We start from the raw sequence: 27,618 nt of genomic DNA on the forward strand, positions 1-27,618 counted from the left end.
AGTCTCTATGGAAAACAGTATGGAGATTGCTTAACAAACTAAAAATAGGTCTACCATTTGATTCAGCAGTCCCACTGCTGGATATCTACTCAAAAGAAAAGAAGTAATTATATGAAAAAGACACATGCACACATGTTTATTGAAGCACAGTTTACAGTTACAAAGATGCAGAACCAACCTAACTGCCCATCAACCAATGAGTGGATAAAGAAAAAGTGGCATATATACACCATGGAAAAGCACTCAGTCATAAAAAGGAATGAAATAATGTCTTTTGCAGCAATGTGGTTGGAGCTGGAGGTCATTATTCTAAGTGAAGTAACTCAGGAATGGAAGACTAAATACTGTATATTCTCATTTGTAAGTGAGAGCTAAGCTGTGAGTACACAAATGCATACAAAGTGGTAAAATGGACTTTGGAGACTCAGAAGGGGGAGGGTGTGAAGGGAGTGAGGGATAAAAAACTATGTATTGGGTACGGTGTACATTGCTTCAGTGATGAGTGCACCAAAATGTCAGAATTCACCACTATATAATGCATCCATGTAACCAAAAACCACTTGTACCTCAAAATTATAACTAAAAATATTTTAATGGATTTTTAAAATTAACATGAAATTGTATATACTTATTGTGTACAACATGTTTTGAAATACATACATACACAACCCCTTCCAGAATGGTTAAATAAAGCTTATTAACATATACATTACCTCACATAGTTGTCATTTGGTGATGAGAGCACTTACAATCTACTCTTTGAATTTTTCAAGAATACAGTGTATTGTTATTTATTATAGTCACCATGTTGTACAATAGATCTCTGGAACTTATTCTTCCTAACTGAAATTTGTAACCTTTGATCAACATTTTCCCAACTCTTCCCTCATCACTGTCCCACCCCCTGGTAACCACCATAATATCCAGCCATAAAAAAGAGGTAAATACTGTCATTTTCAACAACATGGATGAATCTGGAGAACATTATGTTAAGTGAATAAACCAGACACAGAAAGACAAACACTGTAGGATCTCACTCATATGTGGCATCTAAAAAAGCTGATCTCATGGTCTCTACCTATAAAGACCTCTTTGTTTAATGTGAAAAAGCTGGTATTGTAAGTAAGTATGTTAAGTAAGTTAAATATAAACCATGGGATGTAGCTGTGGGTAGACTGAACCAGAAATTATGCAATGAAGTGGTGGTGAGAAAGCAAGTTGTTACTGCTCCTTCTTCAGGGCCATGGATACTGGCCTTTTCCATGATGACTCTCTGCTACATCATTTAGCTATTCTTCTTACCATGTATTTTTTTTAGAGATGGTGTCTTGCCCAGGCTGGGTCTTGAACTCCAGGGATCAAGCTATCCTCCCACTTCAGCCTCCCAAAATGCTCGATTACAGGTATAAGCCACCATGCCCAGTCATTTTGCCATTCCTTAGATGAAAATATCTGGTAGCTATGCTCCAGCTATCTCAGAAATGAAATCTGGTGAGATGAAAAATAAATTTTATTGTGTACTAAAGACTTTAAGCCATACGGTTAGTTAAAATCTACTGATAGCTGTAATGTTTTAGATTGTTATTTGACTACCATAGGATAAATTGTGATTATTTGGAATCTGTCTGAGAAATTCCAGTATTCTTAATGCAAATTGACTCTGTATTAGTTCATTCTCATGCCACTATAAGGAAATACCCAAGACGGAGTAATTTATAAAGAAAAGAGGTTTAATTGACCACAGTTTCCCCATGGCTGAGGAGGCCTCAGGAAACTTACAATCATGGCAGAAGGCACCTCTTCCTTCACAAGGCAGCAGGAGAGAGAATGATGCAAGCAGGGGAAATGCCAGAGACTTATAAAACCATCAGATCTCGTGAGACTCATTCGCTATCATGAGAACAGCATGGGAGAAACTGCCCCCATGATCCAATTACCTCTACTTGGTCCCACTTTTGACACATGGTGATTATGGGATTACAATTTAAGATGAGATTTTGGGTGGGGTCACTGCCAAACCATATCAGTCTCCAACTAATCTGACCTGAAATTAGCCATTTGTCTGTCCCCTTGCAGCTATCTTATTTTTAGAGACAGGAAAAGAACATTTCTATGACAGCCATTAAATGACTTGGCTGAAATCACCTAGGCCTACTAATCTAGAATTACAGCAAGGGTCATTGTTAAATTTGCCTTGCCAGCACTTGGGCTTAATGGAACTATAAATACAGTAGTATATGGATAGTAAGCCTTGACTAATAGAGAGTTGTACTCCAGAAGATCATCTCATTGTTCTTTCATTAGATGGGAAATCCCATTTGTGATCAATTCCTCATTGTGAGCAAGGAAATATTTGCTCAGAATCTCCTAAGCCTGGTTGCCAGCTGACTAACTGGTCTTCATTCCTTGTCTGCCTTCCTCCTCCTTTTCCTAGTTACTTACATTTCAGTTGTTGTAGTGGAGCTAGCATAGAAATCAACACCAAGACAAAAGTATGCAAATTGCAGGGTCTTTATTGCCAGCGGCCATGGAGGACTCTTGTCTCTCCAACCCATGGCCCCGAAAGGAGAGTGTCAAGACCTTCTATACCCGTAAAAATCACCTTGGGAGTGAGGGTGAGGGATGGGGGTGGGGGTGAGGGGCTTTGGACATTCCGAGGGCCAGAGGACTTTTTGACATTCTGATTGTTACTTAAGTAGTTCACAAAAGTTAAGATTAGCATTTGTTTACACATTGTCTGGGTAGGGTGGTGATTACAGTCCTTACTTACTTATTCACATTTGGGTTATAGAGAGCAGTTTCAACAGAAAGCTGAGGTATGCTTGAGGTATGCAGGTTTCTGGGGCTTTTTACCATGTCACATAGTGTGCTACTTTCTCTTGTTCCATCTTACAGAGTTCATTTTCCATTTTAGTTTCTGCCATTTCCTTGCCTAGAATAATTGCCAATCTTCTGTAGTTGTAACCCCTAAAACCTGAGATTGTATTACATATATTGCATAAGAGCTAAGTTTTTTACCCTGGCATTTGAGTCAAAACTCTAAGCATTATATACTTAAACAGAGGCTTCTACTATTTTGATACTTTTACTACCTTTATACCAAGTAGACTGAGAATTCACCTCACTAGACTATGGCTTTTGTACATTTCTTCTCTACTACCTGTATTAGCCTAGAACATCCAAGAAGATAGCTGAAAGTTCAAAATCTATTTTGGGCACAGACAACTATATCAATGATGCATATGGAATCTCCTTGACATATCATAAGATAAATAACAAAATATAACATTTAATGTGTACTTTTTGTTGTTAGAGGCAGGATCTCCCTCTCTCACTCAGTCTGAAGTATAGTGGCATGATCAAGCTCACTGTAGCCTCCAACTCCTGGGCTCAAGCAATTCTTCCACCTCAGCCTCCCATGTAGCTAGGACTACAGGTGTGTGCCACCATGCCCAGCTACATTAAAAAATATTTTTTTGCCGGGCGCGGTGGCTCAAGCCTGTAATCCCAGCACTTTGGGAGGCCGAGGCGGGTGGATCACGAGGTCAAGAGATCGAGATCATCCTGGTCAATATGGTGAAACCCCGTCTCTACTAAAAATACAAAAAATTAGCTGGGCATGGTGGTGCGTGCCTGTAATCCCAGCTACTCAGGAGGCTGAGGCAGGAGAATTGCCTGAACCCAGGAGGCAGAGGTTGCGGTGAGCTGAGATCACGCCATTGCACTCCAGCCTGGGTAACATGAGTGAAACTCCGTCTCAAAAAAAAAAAAAAAAAATTTTTTTTTTTAGAGACAGGACCTTGCTATGTTGACCAGGCTGGTCTTGAACTCCTGGCCTCAGGTAAGCCTCCCACCTCAGCCTCTCAAAGTGTTGGGATTACAGGCATGAGTCACTACACCCAGCCTAATATGTACTTTTGTGTGTTTTTTTTTTTTTCATTTATTTATTTATTTTTCATTCAGCTTTCTCAGATTGAAAATGTGTATTTTTGATATGTCAGGCATCAGATAGGTGCTTCACCTTTATCATCTCATTTAGCCCTATTAGCATATACAGTAGGTTTTACTACCCCATTTTATTCATGAAGAAACTAAAGCCAAGAAATGAAAAGTGACTTGTCCTATGTCACTTAACAACTTAGTCACAGAGTCCAATCTTGAATAGCTAAAATTTCCCGAGCATTTTTAATTATTACAAATTGTTCTAAAATGTTTTGTATGCCTTAATTAATTAATCCTCCCAATAACCTTATGAGTAGGTATTATTATCATTTCCATCTTACAGATAAATAAAATGAGTCTCAGAGAGGTTAAGTTACTTTCTCAAGGCTAAGAAACCTGGCTTTCTAGCCCCTACTTCCTCTTCTCCTCCTGGTGAAAATCCTACTTTCCTTTTTCCTTCTTTCTTCATGGCAGGCTTACCATCAAAGAGCCAAAACAAGGTGAAGGTTAATCCTGCCCCCACTTTGCAGTCTCAATCGGTCTTCACCAACTCAGGCTCTGAAGTAGAAGACTAAGATTTGAGCCCTGGCATCCTGACTCAATTATCTGTGTTCCTAACCACTATGGGAGCTTGCCATATTTTTAAACTTTAAGTCTACTGCACATTTTATAACACCAGGTTGTCTCACTTCACCAAGATATCTGGCCCTTTTAGTTCAATTATTTCACCATGCCCAGGCCAGCTTTCAGCACAGGTCCTTTGAAACCAGTTTTTCACTGAATAGGCTGTAGACTCAACCCTCAGTTCCTAATGGAGAATGAATTTTCCACAGTCACTAGTGGCTAGAAGTAGGTGTTTGTCCCTTGAGTTCCATAGGTAGGACATCTTCAACTAGACCATTTCCTAGACTCTCCTTGTCTCAACTAATTCCCAATCTTCTGTCATTCTAACCTCTCACCCATAATTCACATTTGTCATTCTTGTTTCAGCCAAACAGGAATAAGCTTTGAATTAACAAGTAATGGGCAAAACACTTAGTCACCCAGTCGTCTTTCACAGTATTTACATGTTCCAGGGAATCTTGAATTACTCTTTTTTATGTAGTCTGAAAACTTTCTTCCCGCCTTCAAGATCTCAAACAAGACTGGTTACTTTCTTTCCTTAAAGCCTGCCTTTTTTTTTCTCTCTCAGACATTTAGTTTAGTCTCTTAGTTGTACAAAGTGATGTTTTAACCACTTTTCTCATAATTCCTTCTTTTCTTTCATCATGGGCCTCTTAGGAAATCTGGCTTTGTAGCCCCCAATTCCTCTTCGGGTAAAAATCCCACTTTCCTTTCTCCTTCTTTCTTCATGGCAGGTCTGTCATCAAAGAGCCAGAATAAGGTGATGGTTAATTTCCCCCTACTTTGGAGTCGCAATCTGTCTTCAGTAACTCATGCTCTGAACCTTGGGATCTACTGCTTTACTTTACTCTTCAACTCAAAGAGGGAGAGATGTGTTCAGTATTCTGTTGTTGTGTGGAGCCTGGACCTCTGGGATCCCTCAGAACTAGTGAGAGGATGGCCTTTTGCACCCAGCTAAGTTACTGGCAGAGCCAGTTAGGTTAAAAAATAATCAGTGATATTTATAATTAAATTTAATAAGAAATGTGAAATCCAATAAGAAAATATTATAACTTTATCAAGAATTATAAAATAATATTTTTAAACAAATGGAGAGGTTGTACTGGTCTGAAGGGATAAATGGCATGGGAGAAACTGATTTTATTCATCAATTGATTAATACATTGAGTGTGAAGATAGCCTGTCCAGGGACTGGAGAATCTCAACACTAGTAGAAATCCCAGTACTTCTCTGGCACCCTGCCTTAATCAGGTAGCTATCTGTGCCGCCTCGAGGAAGTCCCTGCAAAAAAGGCATAGGCTGTATAGCAACTCTAAATCCTAGATGTGACTACGTTATCTGAGCTATGTATATTCCACTGCTTTGGTGACACTAAGCTGCAATGATTAGCAGAAGTTCTTTTATCACACAATTGTAGATAAGCCACTAACGAATCAAAATAAAGTTCCACAAAATATTCTATCATTGCCATCTCACGTAAGTATAAAACTTCTCCCATCTTTATTCAGCTAGTAATTATCCTAGTGACCATTCATCCTAATAATCACAAGTATAAAATATAACAAGAAAGAAATGTCCTACTCTAGTAAAACAAACTACAAGCTGCATAGCTGGGTTGTAAGCATAGTTCAGAGAAGACTCATAGCCATTTGTTTATGTATTGCTGGTAAGCTGACTATATAGATATGATCATCATGCACAAAGGAGTGGCTTCCCAGGAGGACACCAACAGCTGTCTCTCTGTCTCTCTCACAGGAATATAGCATGTTACTAGATAGGAGGCTAATATTGCAAAAATATCAACTCCATCCAAATTACTGTATATAATCTAAATCTGTTTACTCTGAAATCCTTGGGTAAACCTAGCTGAACCTTCCAGTTTTACCTTGGTCACAATTTGTACAAATGGTAATCACAAAGAAAAAACCTCTAGTAGATTCAGAAAAGAGAAAGATAGGAATCAAACATATCACTACAAAAAGTCACCAAATCACAAAGGAAGACAGCAAGAGAGGAATAAAAGAACTACAAAACACTCAGAAAACAATTAACAAAATGGCAATAGTGAATACTTACCTATCTATAATTGCCTTAAATGTAAATAGATTGAATTGTCCCATCAAAAGACTGACTAGAGTGGTTGAATGAATAAAAGATCTAACAATATGCTACCTATAAGAGAGTCACTTTAGCTTTAAGGACATACATAGACTGAAAGTGAAGGGTTGGGAAAAGATATTCTGTGCAAATGGTAACCAAAAGAGGACAAGGGTGGCTATACTTGTGTCAGGCAAACCTGTCATAAAAGACAGAAAGGTCATCATTTAATGATAAAGAGGCCAATTCATCAATAGTATATAACACCAGTGAATATAAATGCATCTAACAAGAGAGCGCTTAAATATATAAGGCATAGCTTAACAGAACTGAAGGGAGAAATAGGCAGCAGTACAGTAATAGTAGCGAACCTCAGTAATCCACTTTCAACAATAGAATCATTCAGAAAGAAAATCGAGGAAACAGTGGACTTGAATAACATTATGACCAAATGGACCTAACGGATATATACAGAACATTCCAACCCAAAACAGCACAATACATTGTTCTTTTCAAGTGCACATGGATCTGTTCTCTAGTATAAATCATATGTTGGGCCACAAAACATGTCTTAACAAATTTAATAAGATTGAAAGCATGTTATCTTTTCTAACCACATGGTATGAAATTAGAAATCAATAACAGGAAGAATATTAGAAAATTCACAAATATGTAGAAATTAAACAGCATACTCCTAAGCAACCAATGGGTCAAAAAAGAAATCAAAAGGGAAATAAAAATACCTTAATACAAATGAAAACGTAGCAAAACTTATAGGATGCAGCAAAATTTGTTCTAAGAGAGAAGTTCATAGTAATAAATGCCTACATTAGAGAAAAAAAAGAAAGATCTCAATTAAACAACCTACATTTACACCTTAAGGAACTAGGAAAAGAAGAAAAAACTAGGCCCAAAGTTAGCAGAAGGAAGGAGTTAGAGTAAAAATAAATAAAATGGAGAATAGAAAAGCAATAAGAAAAATTAATAAAACTAAAAATTGGTTTATTGAAAAGATCAACACAATTGGCAAACCCTTAAGTAAACTTTTAAAAGAGAAGACTACAATCCAAAATGAAAGAGAAAACATTACAGCTGATTCCACAAAAATAAAAGGGATCATAAGAGACTATTTTTTTAATGTTTTATTTTATTTATTTATTTTTTATTGCATTTTAGGTTTTGGGGTACATGTGAAGAACATGCAAGATTGTTGCATAGGTACACACATGGCTAAAAAACAAGCCGGGCATAATGGCTCATGCCTGTAATCCCAGCACTTTGCGAGGCTGAGACAGGTGGATCATGAGGTCAGGAGTTCAAGATCAGCCTGGCCAATATGGTGAAACCCCAACTCTACTAAAAATGCAAAAATTAGCTGAGTGTGGTGGCACATGCCTATAATCCCAGCTACTCAGGAGACTGAGGCAGGAGGATCGCTTGAACCGGAGGCAAAGGCTGTGGTGAGCCAAGATCGCACCACTGCACTCCAACCTGGGCAGCAGAGCAAAACTCCATCTCAAAAACAAAACAAAACAAAATAAAAACAAAATCTCCCAATAAACAAAAGCCTAGGACCAGATGGCTTCACTGGTGAATTCTGTCAAACATTTTAAAAATAATTAATACTAGTCCGTCTTAAACTCTTCCTAAAATTGAAAAAGAGACAACACTTTCAAACTCATTTTATAAGGCCAGCATTACTCTGATACAAAAGCCAAAGACACTATAAGAAAAGAAAATTATTGGCCAATACTTCTGATAGATGCAAAAATCCTCAACAAAATACTAGCAAATAAATCCAGTATCAGAGTAAAAGAATCGTATATTGTGACCAAGCAGGAGTTATCCCGAGAATACGAAGATCACATAACATATGCAAATCAATCAGTGTGATATACCACATTAACAGAGTGAAGGATAAAAACTGCATTATTGTCTCAATAGATACAGAAAAAGCATGTGGTTGATTTTCAACAAGGACATTATAACTATTCATTGGGAAAAGAATAGTCTTTTCAACAAATGGTGCTGGTAGAACTGAATATACACATACAAAAATATAAAAATTGACCCTTTACACCATACACAAGAATTAATGCAAAATAGATTAAAGATTTAAATGTAAGAGTTAAAACTATAAAACTCTTTTTAGCCGGGCGCGGTGGCTCACGCCTGTAATCCCAGCACTTTGGGAGGCCGAGGCGGGTGGATCACGAGGTCAAGAGATCAAGACCATCCTGGTCAACATGGTGAAACCCCGTCTCTACTAAAAATACAATAAATTAGCTGGGCGTGGTGGCGCGCGCCTGTAATCCCAGCTACTCGGGAGGCTGAGGCAGGAGAATTGCCTGAACCCAGGAGGCGGAGGTTGCGGTAAGCCGAGATCGCACCATTGCGCTCCAGCCTGGGTAACAAGAGCGAAACTCCATCTCAAAAAAAAAAAAAAAAACAAAAAAAAACTCTTTTTAATTTTATTTATTTATTTATTTTTGGAGACAGGTTCTTCTCACTCTGCTGCCCAGAGACAGTGGTACAATCACGGTTCACTGGGCAGTCTCTATCCTGGCCTCAAGTGGTCATCCCACCTCAGCCTCCTGAATAGCTGGGATCACAGGCTGCACCATCATGCCTGACTAATTTTTTTAGTTTTTGTAGACATACAGCCTCACTATGTTGCCCAGGTCGGTCTTGAACTCCTGAGCCCAAGCAGTCCTCCTGCCTCAACCTCCCAAAGTGCTGGGATTGCAGGTGTGAGCCACTGCATTACAGGTGTGAGTACAGGGATTACAGGTTATAAAACTCTTAGAAAAAGAAATAGGAGTAAATTCTAATGTCCTTGGATTAGCAATGGTTTTTTTAACTGTGACACCAAAAACACAAGGGACCAAAGAAAAAACAAATAGGACTTCATCAAAATTAACAACTTTGGTGCTTCAAAGCAAACTATCAAGAAAATGAAAAGACAACTCAAGAATGGTACAAAATATTTGCAAATCATGTATTTGATAGGGGCCTTTTACCCGGAATATAAAGAACTCTTACAGTTCAGTGATAAAGAGACAAATAACCCAATTTTAAAATGGTCGATAACATGGACTTGTTTCTCAGGAAAAAAAAAAAAAGGTCAGTAACATAAACAGGGGAACAATAGACATTATGGACTACTAGAGGGGGAGGGGCTGTGGGTGCAATATACCTATGCCACAGACCTGCACATGTAACCACTGTATGTGAAACAAAAGTTGAAATTTTTAAAAAATGGTCAAAGAATCTGAATAGACATTTCTTCAAAGAAAAAATATACAAATAGCTGATGATACTCAACGTCATCGTTAGTCATAAGGGAAATGCTAATCAAAACCACAGTGAGTTACTACTTCACAGCCTTTAAAATTGCTAAAGTAAAAAGCATGGGCAATAACAAGTGCTGGAGAGAATGTGGAGAAATTGGGACACTCATACATTTGAGGAGGGAATGTAAAATAGTACAGATACTGTGGAAAACTGTCTGGCACTTCCTCAACAAATTGAACATAAAGTTAACATTTGACCTATTGATTCTACTCCTAGGCATATACTAAAGAGGAATGAAAACGTGTTCACACAAAAACTTGAACATGAATGTTCATAGCTGTATTCTTCACAGTAGCCAAAAGGTGGAAACAAAGCAAATGTTCATCATGGGTGAATAGAGAAATACAATGTGGTATTGTATTGAGCACTGATGTATTGTTCAGACATAAAAAGGAATTAAATACTGAGACATACTACAACATGAATGAGCCTTGGAAACATTTTTCTAAGTGAAAGAAGCTAGTTTCAAAAGACCCATATTTTATGCATCTGTTAATGTAAAATGTCCAGAATAGACAAATCCACAGAGACAGAGAATAGATTAGTGTCCACTAAGGACTGAGAGGTAAGAATTGAGAGTACAGGTATGAGGTGTCCTTGAGGGATGATGAATATGCTCTGGAATTAATGATGATGGTTGCATAACCATGAATATACTAAAAGCCAATCAACTGTACACTTTCAGGGGTTAATTTTATATTATATGAATCATAGCTCAAAAAAAAAAAAAAAAACTTGAACAATTGCAGGGTTTGGTTTCCAGGACCTGGAGCCAGAGACTCCTCTTGGAGGAGTGAATCAGATAGTTAAAGATCAGAGTAGGAGTCCGTAGCCTGGGATATAATTTTTGATGGCCAAGGGAAGAAGTTTCTTTTTAATCTTGGGAGCCTTGGGGTAAGGAGGATCTTAGAGGGCCAGAAGAACTTTAAAGTAGATATTCAGTACAACTCAGAGGCAGAGGGGTTGCTACAGCCCACTCTCTGAGGAGGCAAATTCTATGGAGACATCACCTAGGAATTAATTAGAAGCATTAAGGGTAGAAAGCTTAGCAGTGGTGTCAGCCTTCAGGCTAATATCTAGATTGCTTGGTATAATATACAGGTTTAAGAGAACTGGGAAGCACTTAATCCATATCATCTAAATAATTAAGGCATTTTCTCCTCCAGAAATACCTCTGTGTCCTACTTTCCCTGACTTCCATCCCCTCTTCTGTGCACCTCCAACTGTATCTCTGCCCTAACATTAGATTGAAATTTTGTATTTGTCTTTCCTACTAGGAATAGGAATACCAAGATGGTCAGGGATGATGTTTTCCTCATCTCATAACCCTAGGACCTAGCACAGGTCCTGAACCTACCAAGAATTCAGTAAATGCTTGCTGAACCAAGGAAGAACCAGATATTATAGGAATATTTCATTCAGGATAGAAAGATCTATTGATTTTATATATATATATATATATATATATATATATATATATATATGTTTTCATAACATGGTAACAGGCTCACTATTTGTAATAGCTTGTAACAAACACCTCTGTTTTGATGTGATGATTTTTTCAAGTAATCAGGCTTACTCACACTACACTTAAGTCCTTGAAGTCAGAGACTTTCTTACTTATCATTTTATCCCTCTACAGCATTTAGTACACTGGCTTCTGTGCAATAGATGATCAATCATGTTTTACTAATTTAAATTTAGTTAAGCAAGTTTAGGACAAGCTGGCTTGCAAAAGAGCCTCAGATATATTAAGACAAAGTGCTAAAATTGACTTATGAGGAAAGGCTGGGTTTCTGTGGTTGGCAGTAAAATTGGTGCAGACCATCTTGTTGTCCATGGAGACATAATCTAGGAAGTACTAGAAGCATTGATGATGGAGAACTCCTCAGTAGTTACTTGTTCTGTTGCCTCCAGAAAGCTCGAATTGGGTATTTTTATTTTTATTGTTCCTTGATTCTTTTGTCTGTGATTAAAGAGACAAAAATCCCATGTTTAAACAGATATCTTCAGGAAGAAAGTGTGGGGATATAGTGGTCTTCACTAGCAGCCAGCATCCCAGTCTGATCTACAGAGGGGCATCCTTCTCATCATTTATCCCATCTTTTTTCAGAACATGAGAGATGTCTGCAAGCCAACAACAACAAATTCCACGGTAGTTCTGGATATCCGGTGAGTGTCATGCCTCTGGCTGCTTCAGAAGGGGGCCAGTATTCTGTAATATTCTTCTTTGTTGGAGGAGCATGAAATTCTTTGTAGATGTGGATCCTATAACACAGATTCTATTACACTTTCACTCAAGCTCCTATACAATGAGTGGCGGAATGAAGGCTCAGAAACCAAATAGGGAACGTCTCAGATTTCAGGTTTATATATAACTCCCAGATAATAAATACTATAGCTTTTTCTTGCAGAAATGAAAGCATAGTTCTACAATTTTCTTTTTTCATTTAGACATTTATCTATGACAACACATATAGATATCCCTCATTCATTTAATAGTGACATTATTTTCCATTATGTTGATAAACCTTATTTAGTCAGTCTCCTATTGATGAACATTTTAATGTCACCAGTGTTTTGCTATGATAAATGCTGTTGAATGGACACAGTTACACATATATTTTGGCACATTTGTGTAACTGTATCTTATGAAAGTTTCCTAAAAGTAAATTGGCTGTGTCAAAAGAATTGCACACTAAAAATTAAAATTTGTCAGAGGCCAGATTGCCCCCAAAAAGAATTATATCCATTTACGTTTCTACTTAAATTAGAGACTGCCCATTTCTCCATGTTCCTGTCAAACTGGTTATCATCAATCTTCTTCACCTTTGTCAGCTCTTAGATGAAAATGACATTCATGTTAATTAGCCTTTTCTATTTCTTTTTCTGGAAAATACCTATTGATGATCTTTGCCCACTTTCTATTGGATTGTCCATTTTTCACTTATTCATGTATCTATGACTAAGTAATTCACAAAAAGATATATATTGAAAAGTTATGCTCCAGTACTCTATCCTCATCCTTATCTGCTCCCCTGAGGGAACCACTGTTAATTTTTTTGTGTGTATTAAGCAGTGTTTCTTTGTGCAAATAAAGCAAATACAAATATATATTCTTACTTTTCTATTTTTACACTATTCTGAACCTTAATGTATCCTGGAGATGTCTTCATTATAATTTTATAATAGTTTTTTCCTTTTTCAGCTATAATATGTAGTATTTTCTCTGCAGATTTAACATATTTTATTTAACCAGTTCCTTTTAAATGGACATTTTGGGTTGTTTTTAATCTTTTGTGATCACAAGCAATTATTTTATACATATTTAAGTAATTATATATACATATACATAGCTGTAATCATATATGTTTGTGGTCTCTGTTGGCTGTTTATGATTTCTGAGTGAGAGTGGTATATTATTATATTCTCACACTGCTATAAATAACTACCCAAGACTGGGTAATTTATGAACCAAAGAAGTTTAATTGACTCACAGTTCCTCAGGCTTAACTGGAAGCATGACTGGGAGGCCTCAGGAAACTTACAATCATGTTGGAAGGTGAAGGGTAAGCAATCACCTTCTTCACGTGGTGGCAGGAAAGAGAGAGAGAAAATGAGGGGGATTCCACACTTTTAAACCATCAGATCTCATGAGAACTCCCTCACTATCACAAGAATAGCATGGGGGATCTAATTACTCCTACCAGGTCCCTCCCCAACACTGGGAATTACAATTCAACGTGAGATTTGGGTGGGGACACAGAGCCAAACCATATCAAGTGGTCTGGATAATAATAATGTCCAAGATATGACTATGAGAGCAGGTTTTTCTCTTCTCTATCTTCTAAACCTGCTTAGGAAGGAGTGAGGAGAGTAAATCTAGGTTTTGGCATCAGACAGATCTGAGTTTGAATATAGCTCAGCCCCCACTAACCTTAATGTCTTAAGCAAGTTTGTTAACTTCTCTAATCTTCAGTTCTTTCATCTGTAAAATGGGCATAATAAAGTTCACCTTGCATGGTGGTCATAGGAGTTAAGTATGGTTCTGAAAATGTTAGTTCTGTTTCTCCAAGAAACTATTAGTCCTTGGAACTAATAGTCCTTGAAAAAGGATATCTCATTTATCTCTGCATACGCAGTTTCCATTACAATGTTATGCACACAGCCAACATTTAATAAATGTATATTGAATATTTAATGAGTGAATGAACAGATTTGACTGATTCTGATATGTTTAACACCATTTCATTTACCTGGCCCTGAGCATTGCTCATTTTCCTATTTCTCTAACTTCTTCCACTGTGACTCCTTGTCCTCTTCCCTATTCCTAACTACTGATTCTCATTATATCCTTTGTATTTTATTCTCTTCTATTTCCCCAATTAACTTTCAGTCCCATAACACTGCCCAAAGAAAAAAATAACTAAACCAAAATTCACCACCTCTATCATGTTTAAATTTTATCACCTCTGCCTAAAGGACTAAACTCTAAGGAAGTTCACAGTTAAGGAGATGTTCTTAGGATAATGTTTCTGGTTTTACATTTAAGAGCAGAACAAAACACTCTAGTTGCAAAGTTAGTAAAGAAATACCTGTATTTGTGTCTTGAAGCAGAATGTTACCTGCATGAATAGAAACCTGAAATACATTAAATGGCTATAAAATCAAATGGAAAATAAACAGTGAAGCCTAGCTACATCAGTAAGGCCACCTCTCAGAAGATCTTTGAGTTCAAGTATCAGAGCCATCAGGACTTAGACACTGAGAAATTCAAAGTTATGATCAAAGAAAGCTATTTCCATGTTAGAATTATATATTCTTGTGACAAGAAGGGCCCTTAGAGATCATTTCACTAGAATTTGATTCAAGACAGACCACGAGCTTCTCAAGAAGAGATCCTGCCTAATTATTTATCAGCCTCCACTAGTATAGTCCAGCATAGGGACTGTGAACAGAGCAAGCCTTGAGAAATGCAATAGTGTCTGATTGATTATTATTTGGAAAATCTTGGAGAAAACACTGAGGAAATCTTAGTTTTGCCTGGATCTCTAAACTCCTAAGTGCTAAGCTATTTGACCAGCTTCTCTAAGGAAATAGGCCTTGGGCAAGGCTTGGCTGGATAGCCTAACTTTCTGGGACACAAGATTCGGGTTTTAGTCTTAGGACTGAATAGTTTTAATTCTCTGAGGGAAAGACTTTGATATCTTCCTAAGGCAGGGCCTAGCAAGATTCTTCATGCTTGAGCAGTATTTGTACTCCAGGCAAGCAGGTAGGTTATTCTTTTTTTTTTTTTTTTTAACTTTTATTTAAGTTTAGGGGTACATGTGCAGGATGTGCAGGTTTGTTACATAGGTACGCCTGTGTCATGGGGGTTTTTTGTGCAGATTATTTAATCACTCAGGTATTAAGCCTAGTATCCATTAGTTATTTTTATTCTTTTGTTCTGTCCTTTTAAAGGGAAGAGGTAGGAGATAAGCCCTGAACTTAGGGAAGTATTTGGTCTTATTCTTATGCTTTGAGAGCTCTTACATTTGAGCTCTGACATCTTAGGACAAATGATTTAAGATTCAAAGGTAGAAAGTAAGATGATCCTTTGAACATCTTGAGATCAGAATTGAGGAAGTAAACAAGTTTCCATTTTCACTCAGCAAAATAATAGCTTGGATGAGCCAAAACTATTTAAATCCTCTTAGGACAATTAAGGGCCAAATGATTCTCCAATGCTGACAGTGACTAGTATAGAAACCTTCAGTGGGCTAGGGTTGAAAGACAGTTCTTTGCTTTTAACATCTAACATCCTTCAACATTGCAAAAAACACGGAAAAGCACACCAAATTGAGTTTGCCAAGCTAAGAAAGCCCCGTTAGAGAGCTCTGGATGCAGCGCCTCCATTTCCTCATCCTCAAAAGTACTCCCCTCATAGGGTTGTTGTGAGGAGTAAATGAGTTGCTACATATAAAATGCTGCAACAGTGCCTTTCACATAGTAAGTACTCAATAAATGTAAGTTTTTATTGACTTGATCATCATTATTACCATCAATAACATCAATAAACAACAACTCTATCAGAGCAGAGATACATTCCCCCAAAGAAAGTACGATATAGAGCAGCCTGGCCATCTTTCTACCCTCGAGGCCTCTCTAGGCCTCAAGGAAAAGGGGAAATTAGAGATTCCTTCCCCCCTCCCTCCCTGTGGTGGTGGGGAGGGGGGTAGAGGGGACTTTGGTGGCTTTTTCTCATTTCACTCAGTGGTCTTGGTCTTTTTGTAGGGGAAGGGCAGACTGGGAGGTAGGGGCAGCTGCTTATCAACCCAGTTTTGAGCTGTCTTTTGTCTAATTGTGTATTTCTTGTTTGTTTGTTTACTCACAGAAAAATACCATCAAGACCTCAAAATATAATGTCTTTAATTTCCTGCCCCTGAACCTATTTGAACAGTTCCAGAGACTTGCAAATGCATATTTCCTCATTTTGCTAATTTTACAGGTATTGCCTTTTGGGGCCTTTTCCAGAGAGTATTTTATGAACTTCTCTGTGGTCAGACTGTATAATCAGTTTTTTTCCTCCCTAAACTGGGAAATGTCTTCTCTCTTCAGACAACAGAAACATGGGTGGCTGGAGTCTCAGACCAGTCCCTTAGAATAGTTGTGGTCAGGATTAGCTAGTGTATAGCAAGCCTCTATACAAGGAAAGGGACAAGGTCACCACATTCCAAGGAAGGGGAGTTCCTCATCGTGGCTGTGTTGCCACAGTTCAGTTTGACCATAGAGGGCTACAGATTCTTCACCCCACCACAACTGCAACCCTATTTCTGTTTCTTGTCCCATCCTTGCTGACAGAAAATTAACATGTGAGAGTACTAAAGAAGGTTTAGAATGGTTTAGAATATAAGTGCCAGCATAAGGACAGCAAGCAGGGCACGATATGCCCAAATTAGGAGAGAGAGACAGATCATTTCACTCCTTGTACTGAAGGGTGTGGTAGAGCATGTAGTTTTTCTCTATCTATCTGCTCTTACCCACCCTCCACACCCATTACTTTTCATTATCAGAGGAGAAATGCTCTTTGCCATCAACACAAAGGTAGTGGGGTTCAGGATAGATAGGGAGCAACTTATAGTTTTTTATTCTTTTATCTTTCCTTGGGAAATGTTTATGTACATCTCAGGGGTTATATGAAAGATACAACAGTGGAAAGCAACTAGAATAGTTGGATTTAGTATGAACAAATGGAGGTGAAAATGGTGTTGAGGGTGAGGGACATGGTGGGGGGTGGGAATATATTATCCTTTGAGTTTTCTGACCCAAGATTTTCTCTCTTAGTTGATTCCCCAGATCTCCTCCTTGGCATGGTATACAACTATGGTACCCCTGATGGTGGTGCTGTCCGTAACAGCAGTGAAAGATGCCATCGATGACCTGGTGAAGTGGCTTCCTTGGCCTCTAGTTCCTCTCACTGCACCTAGTCAGGCTGCGGGCATGAAGGACTTCCCAGAACTACCTGGTGCTAACAAGAAAACCTGAATGGAAAGAGAGATTTCCCTTTCTTCTTTCCTTATCCATCCCAGAGTAATATGCAGTTCCTTTAGGCCCAAGATTGGTGGTCTATGTATGGCCAGAAAGGGGTAAAATAAGGCCTTTCTCTGTCTTCCTACTGCCGCCACTTTTAGCCCCTCTCCCAAGCCTCCTTCCATCTTTAATAACCCATTATTTCTTTACTCCTCTTAGCTTTCTGTAGCTTTGCTCTCATCCTTTTTCCTTTGCTTCTCCTTCTCCCACTCTCTATTCCCTTTCCCTTCTTCCGTCTGCCCCTGTTCCCCCTTTCCTGTTCTTTCTCTTTCTTTTTGTCTCTCCACATTTTCTTTATTCTCTACAACTCTCCCTATTTCCCTTTCCAACTTTCAATTCTGTTAGGTGTGCACAGCTAGGAACCCTCTGGTTTTAGAAAGCCTCATGACATATGCAAAGGCTGACTCCTTTTCTGGCCTTGAAAGAGAAACTGGCTCACAGTGAGTGCTGCATGGCTTTCTCTTTGCCTCTTACAGCAGGCCCAGCATAGAGGGGTAAGGGCAAGAACCCAGTGCCATGCCTACTAGTGGGATTTGGAAAGCCAGTCCTATTGACCTTCTTGCAGTTTCCCTAAGAGGGTCTTTCTGATTTCACCAGAACAGATTTTTAGCCCAGTTTGAGAGCACCGTGTTTCCTCAGCACTTTACCTCTTTAAACCCAGGATTAGCACATTGTGGTTTACCTTTCAGTCACAACTTAGATGTGCAAAAATATAACTTTATTTCTCTATAACTGAACTCAGTTTAGATTATAACCACATGCACAACCCATCTTAGCTGTCTCCAATGAGAACCAAAAATTAATTTGCCAATTCAGGGTAACCCAATTACTTCTAGTTTAGAATTCAGTATCTTTAGGATAAATAGTTGGACAATTTTGAATTCTGACAAATTCAGAATTCTCTCTGCCCTACTCCCAGTTCTACGCTTTACTCAAGGAGTAATCTCAACTAGAAGGAGGAGATTTATGTAAATCCTGATGTCAGGACATATCCTCTATTTGTTTCCCTTCTATTTCGTCTTTAAATATTGGCCTCTTTTCTCACTGTATCCACTATAGAAGCCTCTGTATGTCAACTGTGGTTGAAGGTAGGGTAGGAGTCTGCTTGAGAATACTTAGCTTTCCCTGCACCTACCCAGGCACACAGGACTCTGTAGCCCTGCCCATCATTTGAATTGTGTCCTCTGCAGCTTTTGACATGTTTTCTCATTCCCCCGGGTTTTTCACTTTTGATATTTAAAACCAAGATTTTGTTTCTTTCTTCTCCCTGGATTATTTTCCTGCCCTCTCTTTCCAGCTTCCCGGAGATAATCAACCCCTTGGCTTGGTTTTAAGAGTAGAAGGGCTTGGTATAGGGGAAAAGAAGAATTACAAAGAAGGGAACTATATTGTATAATATTTCAAAATGTTAATCTTCTATATGAAGTTTACTATAGGCCTGTTTCCTGAACATTTTCTTGTGTGATTTTAGAAAAGGCACCAAAGTGACAATCGAGTCAACAACCGGCCTGTTCTGCTACTGGTGAATGGCAAGTAAGTTCTAGGGAAGCTAGTTTAGGTAGGACCATTCCTGAAAAGGTTTGGCTTTAGTTCAGGACAATGAAAAGAACCTCAGACATAGAAATAATTTGTTCATAGAAACAAATAATTTGTTTCTAGATCTAGCATGCTCTGAATTTGTCATGTAACCTCAGATATCTGTGTTGGTCTCATTTTTCTTTTCTATAAAATGGAAATAATTCTCTACCTTAGAGGATATTTGTGAAAATAGAAAGGAAATAATATATATTAAAGCAATTAATATTTTATAACATGATATTACTATGTAAGTGATATTATTAATGTGGTAGTTAGCATGGAAACATCTGTCTTTAGAACATTAATGGATTCTGACATGGTTTTTGGCCATTCTACTGTAGCCTTTGGTCAGGTCATCTTTTCTGTTAGCAATATAAACAGAGTATTGACATTGGCACAGCTGCTTTAGTGTTTGGTCATAGCTATCCAAAGTGTTGCAGGAATGGAAAAAGGCAGGCATATTTCTATGTAAGGCAAAATATGAAGACTATCCTAAAAGGTACACAAAATTGCTATAGGAATTAATAAAAATAAGCAATCATAACCGGTTAAAGAAATCAAGGAAAACTTTCTGGAAGAGTTGTGGTGTTTGCACTAGGCCTTAAAGGAAGGGGAAGAATTCAGCAAGTAGAGATTGTGTGAAAGGAAAAGTGACCAGTGTGAGCAGGAGCATGATTGCAAGAAAATGCAAACCTGAAGGAGTTCAAGATTGAGGTCCAGCCTTTATCCTGGTGGCCTTACCAAATACCCAATAGCTATAGAATTTATCATATAATTCTATCATCTCAAGAGCTTGAGCAGCTAACCCTGTTGTGTACTGTGTCTGCTGATTCTTACGATGGTTGGTTTCCTCAAGAGTTTTGAACTTTTGAGCTGTTGAACTGTACCATAAGATAACACCAAAAAAGTCAGTTGTAGTTAAAAAGAAGGGAAATAGAAATGAAAAGACAAAACTGAGTATATGCAGAATTGCTGACCGAGAGGATTTAGTCAAATGAACTCACCCAAGTAGCTTGAGCACTTGGGTTTTATAAGGTTATTGAAGAATTTGTCTTAGTGGTGTTTTAAGGTGCGAGTTAACAGGCAAGGCCCTGGTTAAACTTTACAAGCTACTGAGTATCCGATTAGTTTAACATGCAGAGGTGAGGTTGGTTGTTGAAACATTGTACGTTCCAGAAAACAGCTTTCCTTTTCTAGAACACATGGGTCTAAGCAGAGCTGCTATTTTAAAAGTTTGTCTGCTTTATAAGTTATGATTTTTGTCATTTTTCATTTCTCAGTAATTTTGTTTACAAGTACATCATTAGAACTTTCTTTAAGGGAATTCTAAGTGGCTGGAGGTGAGGTTGTATCCCTCTATAAGGGTTTGTGTTTGCTTCTGCCAGTTGACTCAAGGGTATTACCTGCTGAGACCTAATTTGAAGGACATATAAATTTGAGCCCCATTCCATATGCAGTTACAGATGTTCAGGGAAGAGTCCTCCACTCACTGACCCCCAACACTCCAGACTAAGATAGACAAACTTTCTTGCCAGTGAGCTACTTTTTTTTTTAGATGACTCTTTTACTAATGGTATTGCCCTTCAAGGGTCCTGGCTTTATGAGAAATTCTTAGTTTCAACTCACTGCCTCTCAAGATCTTAAGGCTTTATCTCTTGTCCCTCTGGTAGAAGAAATTGAAATTCAGGTTATTAGATTATTAAAACTAATCCCTCCTTGACCCAGGGCAAGAATAGCTTCAGAACATGCTTACTGTTTTGTATGACAGGATTGAGTATTTTAAATCAGTAAGGAGTGTCTCCACCTCTCCCAAATCTGGGACACATGATTGTTATAATGTCCAAGAACAAATTGATAATCGTTTGGCAGCTCCTTATGTAAGAAATTATAAATTTATAATTTATATATATCTCCAGGAGAAGCCAGAATGTAACAGCACTTGTTCCTCTTCATGTTTTACATTAGATAGAATGCCAGAGTAATAGTGAACGTCAAGTCAAGACAAAACAAACACCCAGATGTCTTTCTCCAAGGCTTGTAGCTACTACTCTACAGTACTATCAGAAATTTCTCTAAAAGAAACAGTGGATTTGGCCAGGCGCGGTGGCTCACGCCTGTAATCCCAGCACTTTGGGAGGCCGAGGCGGGTGGATCACGAGGTCAAGAGATCGAGACCATCCTGGTCAACATGGTGAAACCTGTCTCTACTAAAAATACAAAAAATTAGCTGGGCATGGTGGCGCGTGCCTGTAATCCCAGCTACTCAGGAGGCTGAGGCAGGAGAATTGCCTGAACCCAGGAGGCGGAGGTTGCGGTGAGCCGAGATTGCGCCATCGCACTCCAGCCTGGGTAACAAGAGCGAAACTCCGACTCAAAAAAAAAAAAAAAAAAAAAAAAGAAACAGTGGATTTATATAAAAGGACTTTTTATTGGGAAAATTTGGCCCTCCTCAAAGCAGCTGTCTTCTTAGGAAAGGTGTCCTAGGCATACCCATGCCTTTGTGTAGTTGGCAAAGTGGAGATGTATGTCATGCCCTGCAGATAACAGGCCTGTATTCAGAGACAAAACAGATAGTGGCCTCTAGACTCCTCTCTTTCTCACCCTTTGGGTACTTGGCATAATATAATTGTTGCAAGGATATAGCTCATATTTCCAAAATGTTCTTGGCAATATGTACATTCTTAGTCCTTTCTCAGGGAGGAAGGATTTATAGACCCTGTGTATTTGGGGAAGTTGAGGTTAAAAAAAAAAAAGAGGTGGGCAGATAACTAGTATTATTGTGGAATCTGCCCAAACTGCCAGGCTGCCTCTTATGGAAAGTAGGGATTTGAGAATCAAAGATAATCTAACTTTAACATAAATAGATAAAATTGATATGACCTTATGATAGAATACATTTTAGCTATCAAAAAGAATGAGCTACATCTTCTACAAATGCTCTCAAAGATGGATTCTTAAATGAAAAATGTAGAGTACAGAAAATTATATATCTAATATGTAGCTTTTAAATGTGTGTATTATATATGATTACATGGATTGATATTTTCTAAAAATAAATACAAAAATATTACTGACAGTGGTTACCTTTGGGGAGCAAAACTAAATTCTGGTAACAGAGAATACTTTAATTTTTCCTTTTACATACTTTACCATTGGAACTATTTTACTTTAAAAAAAAAACTTTAATTTTTTTGAGGCAGGGTCTTGCTGTATTGCTCAGGGTGGTCTCGAACTGCTGGCCTCAAGCAGGCCTCCCACCTCAGCTTCCCAAAGTAGGATTACAGGCATGATCCATCACACCTGGCTAAAAAAAGAATTTATGTGCATGTAGGTCTACAGATACTTTTATAGGGCTTTAGAACCCTTATAGCCTGAAGTCAAGAGAAATAGGCCCCATTCTTGATTGCAGCAATGATGCATCACAGACCAGTTTGAGCCTTGTCTTTATTCCTTTCAGCCTTTTTTGGAGGGTTGGGGAATCATCTTGCTTGTCAAAAGCAGAGCTTTGGGGAAATTCTCAGAGCAGATATTTAAAGGTCGTTTTCTTACAGGATGAAGAAGGACAAATGGATGAATGTTCAAGTGGGAGATATAATAAAGCTGGAAAATAATCAGCCTGTCACAGTGAGTACCTCTTTTGGCTGTGGCTTGTTCATTTTTGGATTAAGTGGGTACCAGGGACTCTTGGAGCACTTCTGCCACCACTGCTTTTGGTGACCTTTGCTGCCTCATTTTGCATCAGAAATCAATAGCTGTTACAGTAGAAGCTTGTTCTTGCCTATTTCTCACTGTAGTTACAGGTAAAGTATGAGTAGCTTTGGGAGAGGGTATGTGGTAGCAGTGATAGATGCTAGACAAAGAAAGTAAATCAGTGTCTGTAAAATCCTTAGGGTGAACATCTGTTCCTAAGGTGATTGTTTTTGTCACACTGTAATGTTAAGACCCCACCTTCCTGCTATCCTTACTTTCTTTGACTTTTCTGACCACAGGCAGATATACTATTACTCTCTAGCAGTGAGTCATATAGTCTGACATACATAGAGACAGCAGACCTGGATGGGTAAGTGTTCCCTCCTGATACTTCATTAAGATGATTTAGCCAGCTTAGAGTGGTCTCTCACTGAGGGACAGCATGAGGCGGGGAATTAATTTTATTCTCAGATGGAATATTGAATCTATGACCCAGAGAGCCTAGAAATATCCAGTTAAGAGAAGATGGATACCACATCCTTGGGACCCTCAAGTCTAAGGCTGAGCTCTTGACAGGAACAATTGAGCATTCACTGGGCACAGAATAGGGCAAATAAACCTCACATTCTCTATCTCTAAATTGGAGACACTGTGGCTGTATTCTATAATACTGAGTGGCAAGAAGGAGGTTAATAGAACTGCAACATTTCAGAGTACAGTTTCAAAGTTTCCAAGGAAAAAAAATTGAATACGGAAGTATCTATTCACTGATAAAATACCATGTCCTATAAAGTATTTAAGGTAGAAATTTATTAATATCCCAAAGCTAAGGTCTTAGGAGGACAGAGCCATCTGTAGAAAGCTTGTCCTGGGGAGTTTTGTATTGATCTTCATTCCTACAACTGTACTTCTTGATGCTCACAATTTTTTGAAACATGGCTTCCACTTTTCTTTTTATCTGTGCATTCTAGCAAGCAGTTATTTGAGAGCCTGTCATGGGCCCCATAAATATTTATGAGGTGTGGAGTATGTTTCCTTGGAGGTATGTGCAAGTTTTTACCAGGACCTGCTCCTTATTCTTTTAAAAAATTTTTAATTTAGTTTAATTTTAAAAATAGAGGCAGGGTCTTGCTTTGCTGCCCAGGCTGGCCTTGAACTCCTGAGCCCAAGCAGTCCTCCCACCTCGGCCTTCCAGAATGCTAGGATCACAGACGTGAGCCGCCATGCCTAGCCATACTCCTTATTCCTGAAGGGAGTGGGTACTGTCTCCAGGTTGTTTTATGATGTCTCTTCAGCCTCTCTAGAGCACCTGACCAGCTAGATCTCATGAGTTGATTAAGTAGTGGCAGTGTGTTGCAGGGAGTGAGAGGAAAGAGGTGGGAATGAGTGGGCTAACATTCAGCTTCCTTGAAGAGCCATCTCACCTCAATACTGTGAGAGGAACAGTGGGAGTGACTCTTATAGCTCAGACTTATAGCCCAGGCTCTACTGGCAACATCTATTTTCTAAAACCCCGTGAAAAAGTAGGAGAAACTGCACCTCTGCAGTAGTTCTGTATGTTTGTACTCTGGTGACTTGTCTTTTACTCTAGTGAAACAAATCTGAAAGTAAAGCAGGCCCTCTCAGTTACTAGTGACATGGAAGATCACCTGGAGCTTCTGTCTGCCTTTGATGGTGAGTTAGAAAATAGATTTTCCTACCCAAATTTTCATTGGTAGAGGACTGGTTAAATAAAGTATGGTACATCCGTAGTGGTTTCTATACAACTTATTACAACAATATGCAAATTGATATTTATTGAAATATAAAAAATACAACATGTAATTAAAAGAAAAATACAATTTACAAAAGACTGCATAGTGCATATAACATAAACCTGTTTTTGGAAACATATATGAGTACATATATAGAAAAAACTTAGAAGGATGTACTTCAAAAGGTATATAGCACTTTTCTCAAAACAGTGAATGAATTTTACTTCCTTCTTTACCGTTTTAATATTACATAAACATTTGCAAAGGGTATATTTACTTTACTAATCAGGAAAAAGTCAAATTGTTTCAATTTTTAAAAAAGTACTAGATTTGCTTTAAGTCATTTTTGAGTTTCTTCAGATTCAGAGCTCATATGATCTGGCAGTACTGATGTCACCATCATGTGGGGTTTTCTCTCTCTCTGGATGGTCCATGTCACATTCAGAAATATTCTTCTTTAGTGTGCAGAAACCTTTGTCTGCCTTTCTTGCAGGAGCTGGTGAGAAATGGTCAGTAACTGAGAGAAGATAGGAAAAAGATGTGTATATATTTTGAAAGAAGGATTTTATTTCCTCCTTTTCATTAAGTCTTCCATCCTGTTAGGAAAAGCCAAAGATTACAGATCAAGAACTCTTACACCTTCATTTTTCTGCAGGAGTAGTGAGATGTGAGGCTCCCAATAACAAACTGGACAAATTCTCAGGAATACTGACCTATAAGGGGAAAAAATACTTCCTGGACCAGGACAATTTGCTACTTCGAGGCTGCATCATCAGGAATACAGATTGGTGCTATGGCTTGGTGATCTACACTGGTATGTTTCCCTTAGCCCCCAGCCTGCTAAATTCCATTCATGGCTGACCTATGGGTACTTAGCTTTCAGGATGTGGATATGACTCTCAGAAATATATTAGAATACTGTGGCTTTGAGAAAGGCAGGTGGAAGGATGGATGGATGGATGGATGAATGGGAGGTTTGTAGGAAAAAACCTTATTTCTTAGGGGAAAAAAGTGGCTTCTTTTTCCAAGCAATAAACTTCCAGTATATCGGTTCTACCTTTGTTAGAGGAAGGCATTGTGTTCTAAAACTTCAGGGCATCCATGAGTCTCTTCAACCAGATCTGGACACAAGAGAGAGTATACATACAGAGGAAGTACGATAGAATTACCATGCGAAGAGGAAGACTATACATGTGAACTATTCCCACAAGGAGAGATGGGATATAATGCTTATTATAGAGAAAAATATATAATGTGAAAAGTCCATGCCAGAGAAAAGTCACATGGATCATTAGTGGTGGCTGCTCTTGAGATGTCATTTAGAACCACAATTCATTATATTTAGTAAGGGATTTTCTTGGAATATGGTGTGGGTCAGGAAAATGGAGGAAGCTTCTATGCTACCCAAGTCCCTCAGTGACAACAACCATAGCAGGAAATATCAAGACAGATTTACCACAGTAAATATTTTTCAACTTAGATTCCCAGAGCTCCCCTTCTAGAGAATCTGCTTCTAGACATGAGGCTTCTAGACTCCTTGCTTCCATGAAAAATAATGAGACCAAATCCTTAGGGAGAAGCTTAAGAGTCTAAGGAGGCCCTGGTAGAACTTACTTCGTTGGTTCTTGATCTAGAGTGGCAGTGACTAGGCTGCCTAATTGCCAAACCTAAATTAGACTTATTTTCTTCACTGTATGTCTTCAGCAGCTACTCACACACAACTGCCACTCATAAAAAGCTCATTTTTCAGCCAAAGATTTTTTTCCTGAAAGCAATAGTAGTGAGGCTGCCTACCAGCACAAATGTAATTAAGTTTTCCCAAGGTTGGTTACATGGTAGTGAGTACCTTTGGGAATCTCTGAGCAGAGAACTAACACCACCGAAAAACATTTTGAGGTATTAGCATGGAATTGAGTTGCTATTCCTGCTACAAGATGTCCAAGTTCCATGATGATTTCTACCTTCTACTTGAAGCCTGGGTTAAGGTCAGTCTAAGGACCCTTAGAAAATATGGTCCTTGTAGCTTTCAGGCTATATGCCAAACTTCTCATGTCTTCAAGCCCTTCAAAGAATGTTTAAGAGGAAAGAATGGCATAGCTTATGCTTTGTCCTCCCACTGTTTGCCCACATATCAGAGATGTCCCAGCTCCCCCATGTGTAAACATTGATGAAATTCCTTTATCTGTCCTTTATCAGAACACATGTTAGACTAATGGCCAGATGGTGAAAGGCCAGAGAAATTGCTGCTTACAGTTTCTTCTAAACCTCTTACATTTTCTCAGGAGCCATATCTTGAGTTAGTAATTTCCAACTGTAGTCCCGTTGGCCATTAAAAGCTCCTTATTTCTGCCTACCATCTGCCCTGTCAGGAAGAAACATGGAATTTCTGTCTCTCAGCTCCAGAGGAATTTCAGCTCCCCTGCTTCCACCTCAGAAGAAATCACTGCCATTGCCTTTTCATTTCTTCCATTCCCAGTTAGAAACTTTCAGTATAACCTGAGCCAGCAGAGGGCTTCCTCAAGAGATGGTGGGGATCTCTTTATCAGAAAATTCCTTCTCTAAGCTAAATAAACCAGATGGCGATAAGAGAGAAGCTTGCGACTCCTATTCTAATTTAACTCACCTATGAAAGTTGAGACTGTCTGAGGTGCTACAAAGAGAGGCATCTGCATGAATGTACTTTACAGAAGTCGTTGTAACTATCCTTAGAAACAAATTTTCCATTTTTTTTTTTAGTTACAACTGTGAGCCTTTCTCTAGGGTTTTATCCTCTGGCATTGGATAAATGGTTAGATTAGATGATTATAAAGGTACAATTCAACCAATTCCAAGCCTCTGAGTATATTCAGTGATTCTAATATCTGATATCTTCCTATTTTATTTAGGGCCAGACACCAAATTAATGCAGAACAGTGGAAAGTCTACTTTTAAACGAACACAGATAGACCATCTCATGAATGTTCTTGTACTCTGGGTAAGTTAAATACTTTCTTTTTTTTTTTTTTTTTTT

At 38.4% G+C, this 27,618-nt stretch overlaps 1 protein-coding gene across 1 annotated transcript in view; it reads left to right on the plus strand.

Moving 5' to 3' along the window:
* The first annotated feature begins 2,527 nt into the window (after positions 1 to 2,527).
* LOC108314236 (phospholipid-transporting ATPase FetA-like) overlaps positions 2,528 to 27,618 on the plus strand; it is an 89,172-nt gene continuing 64,081 nt past the window's right edge. Inside the window, exons 1-10 of the mRNA XM_017543073.2 lie at positions 2,528 to 2,615; positions 12,131 to 12,189; positions 16,391 to 16,504; positions 17,341 to 17,439; positions 19,058 to 19,119; positions 22,716 to 22,788; positions 23,154 to 23,224; positions 24,446 to 24,528; positions 25,264 to 25,422; positions 27,494 to 27,582. Coding sequence (XP_017398562.2) covers positions 2,528 to 2,615; positions 12,131 to 12,189; positions 16,391 to 16,504; positions 17,341 to 17,439; positions 19,058 to 19,119; positions 22,716 to 22,788; positions 23,154 to 23,224; positions 24,446 to 24,528; positions 25,264 to 25,422; positions 27,494 to 27,582 — 897 coding nt within the window. The remainder of the gene's footprint in view (positions 2,616 to 12,130; positions 12,190 to 16,390; positions 16,505 to 17,340; positions 17,440 to 19,057; positions 19,120 to 22,715; positions 22,789 to 23,153; positions 23,225 to 24,445; positions 24,529 to 25,263; positions 25,423 to 27,493; positions 27,583 to 27,618) is intronic.

This window comes from Cebus imitator, unplaced genomic scaffold (assembly GCF_001604975.1).
Source record: "Cebus imitator isolate Cc_AM_T3 unplaced genomic scaffold, Cebus_imitator-1.0 Scaffold149, whole genome shotgun sequence".
NCBI lineage: Eukaryota > Metazoa > Chordata > Mammalia > Primates > Cebidae > Cebus > Cebus imitator.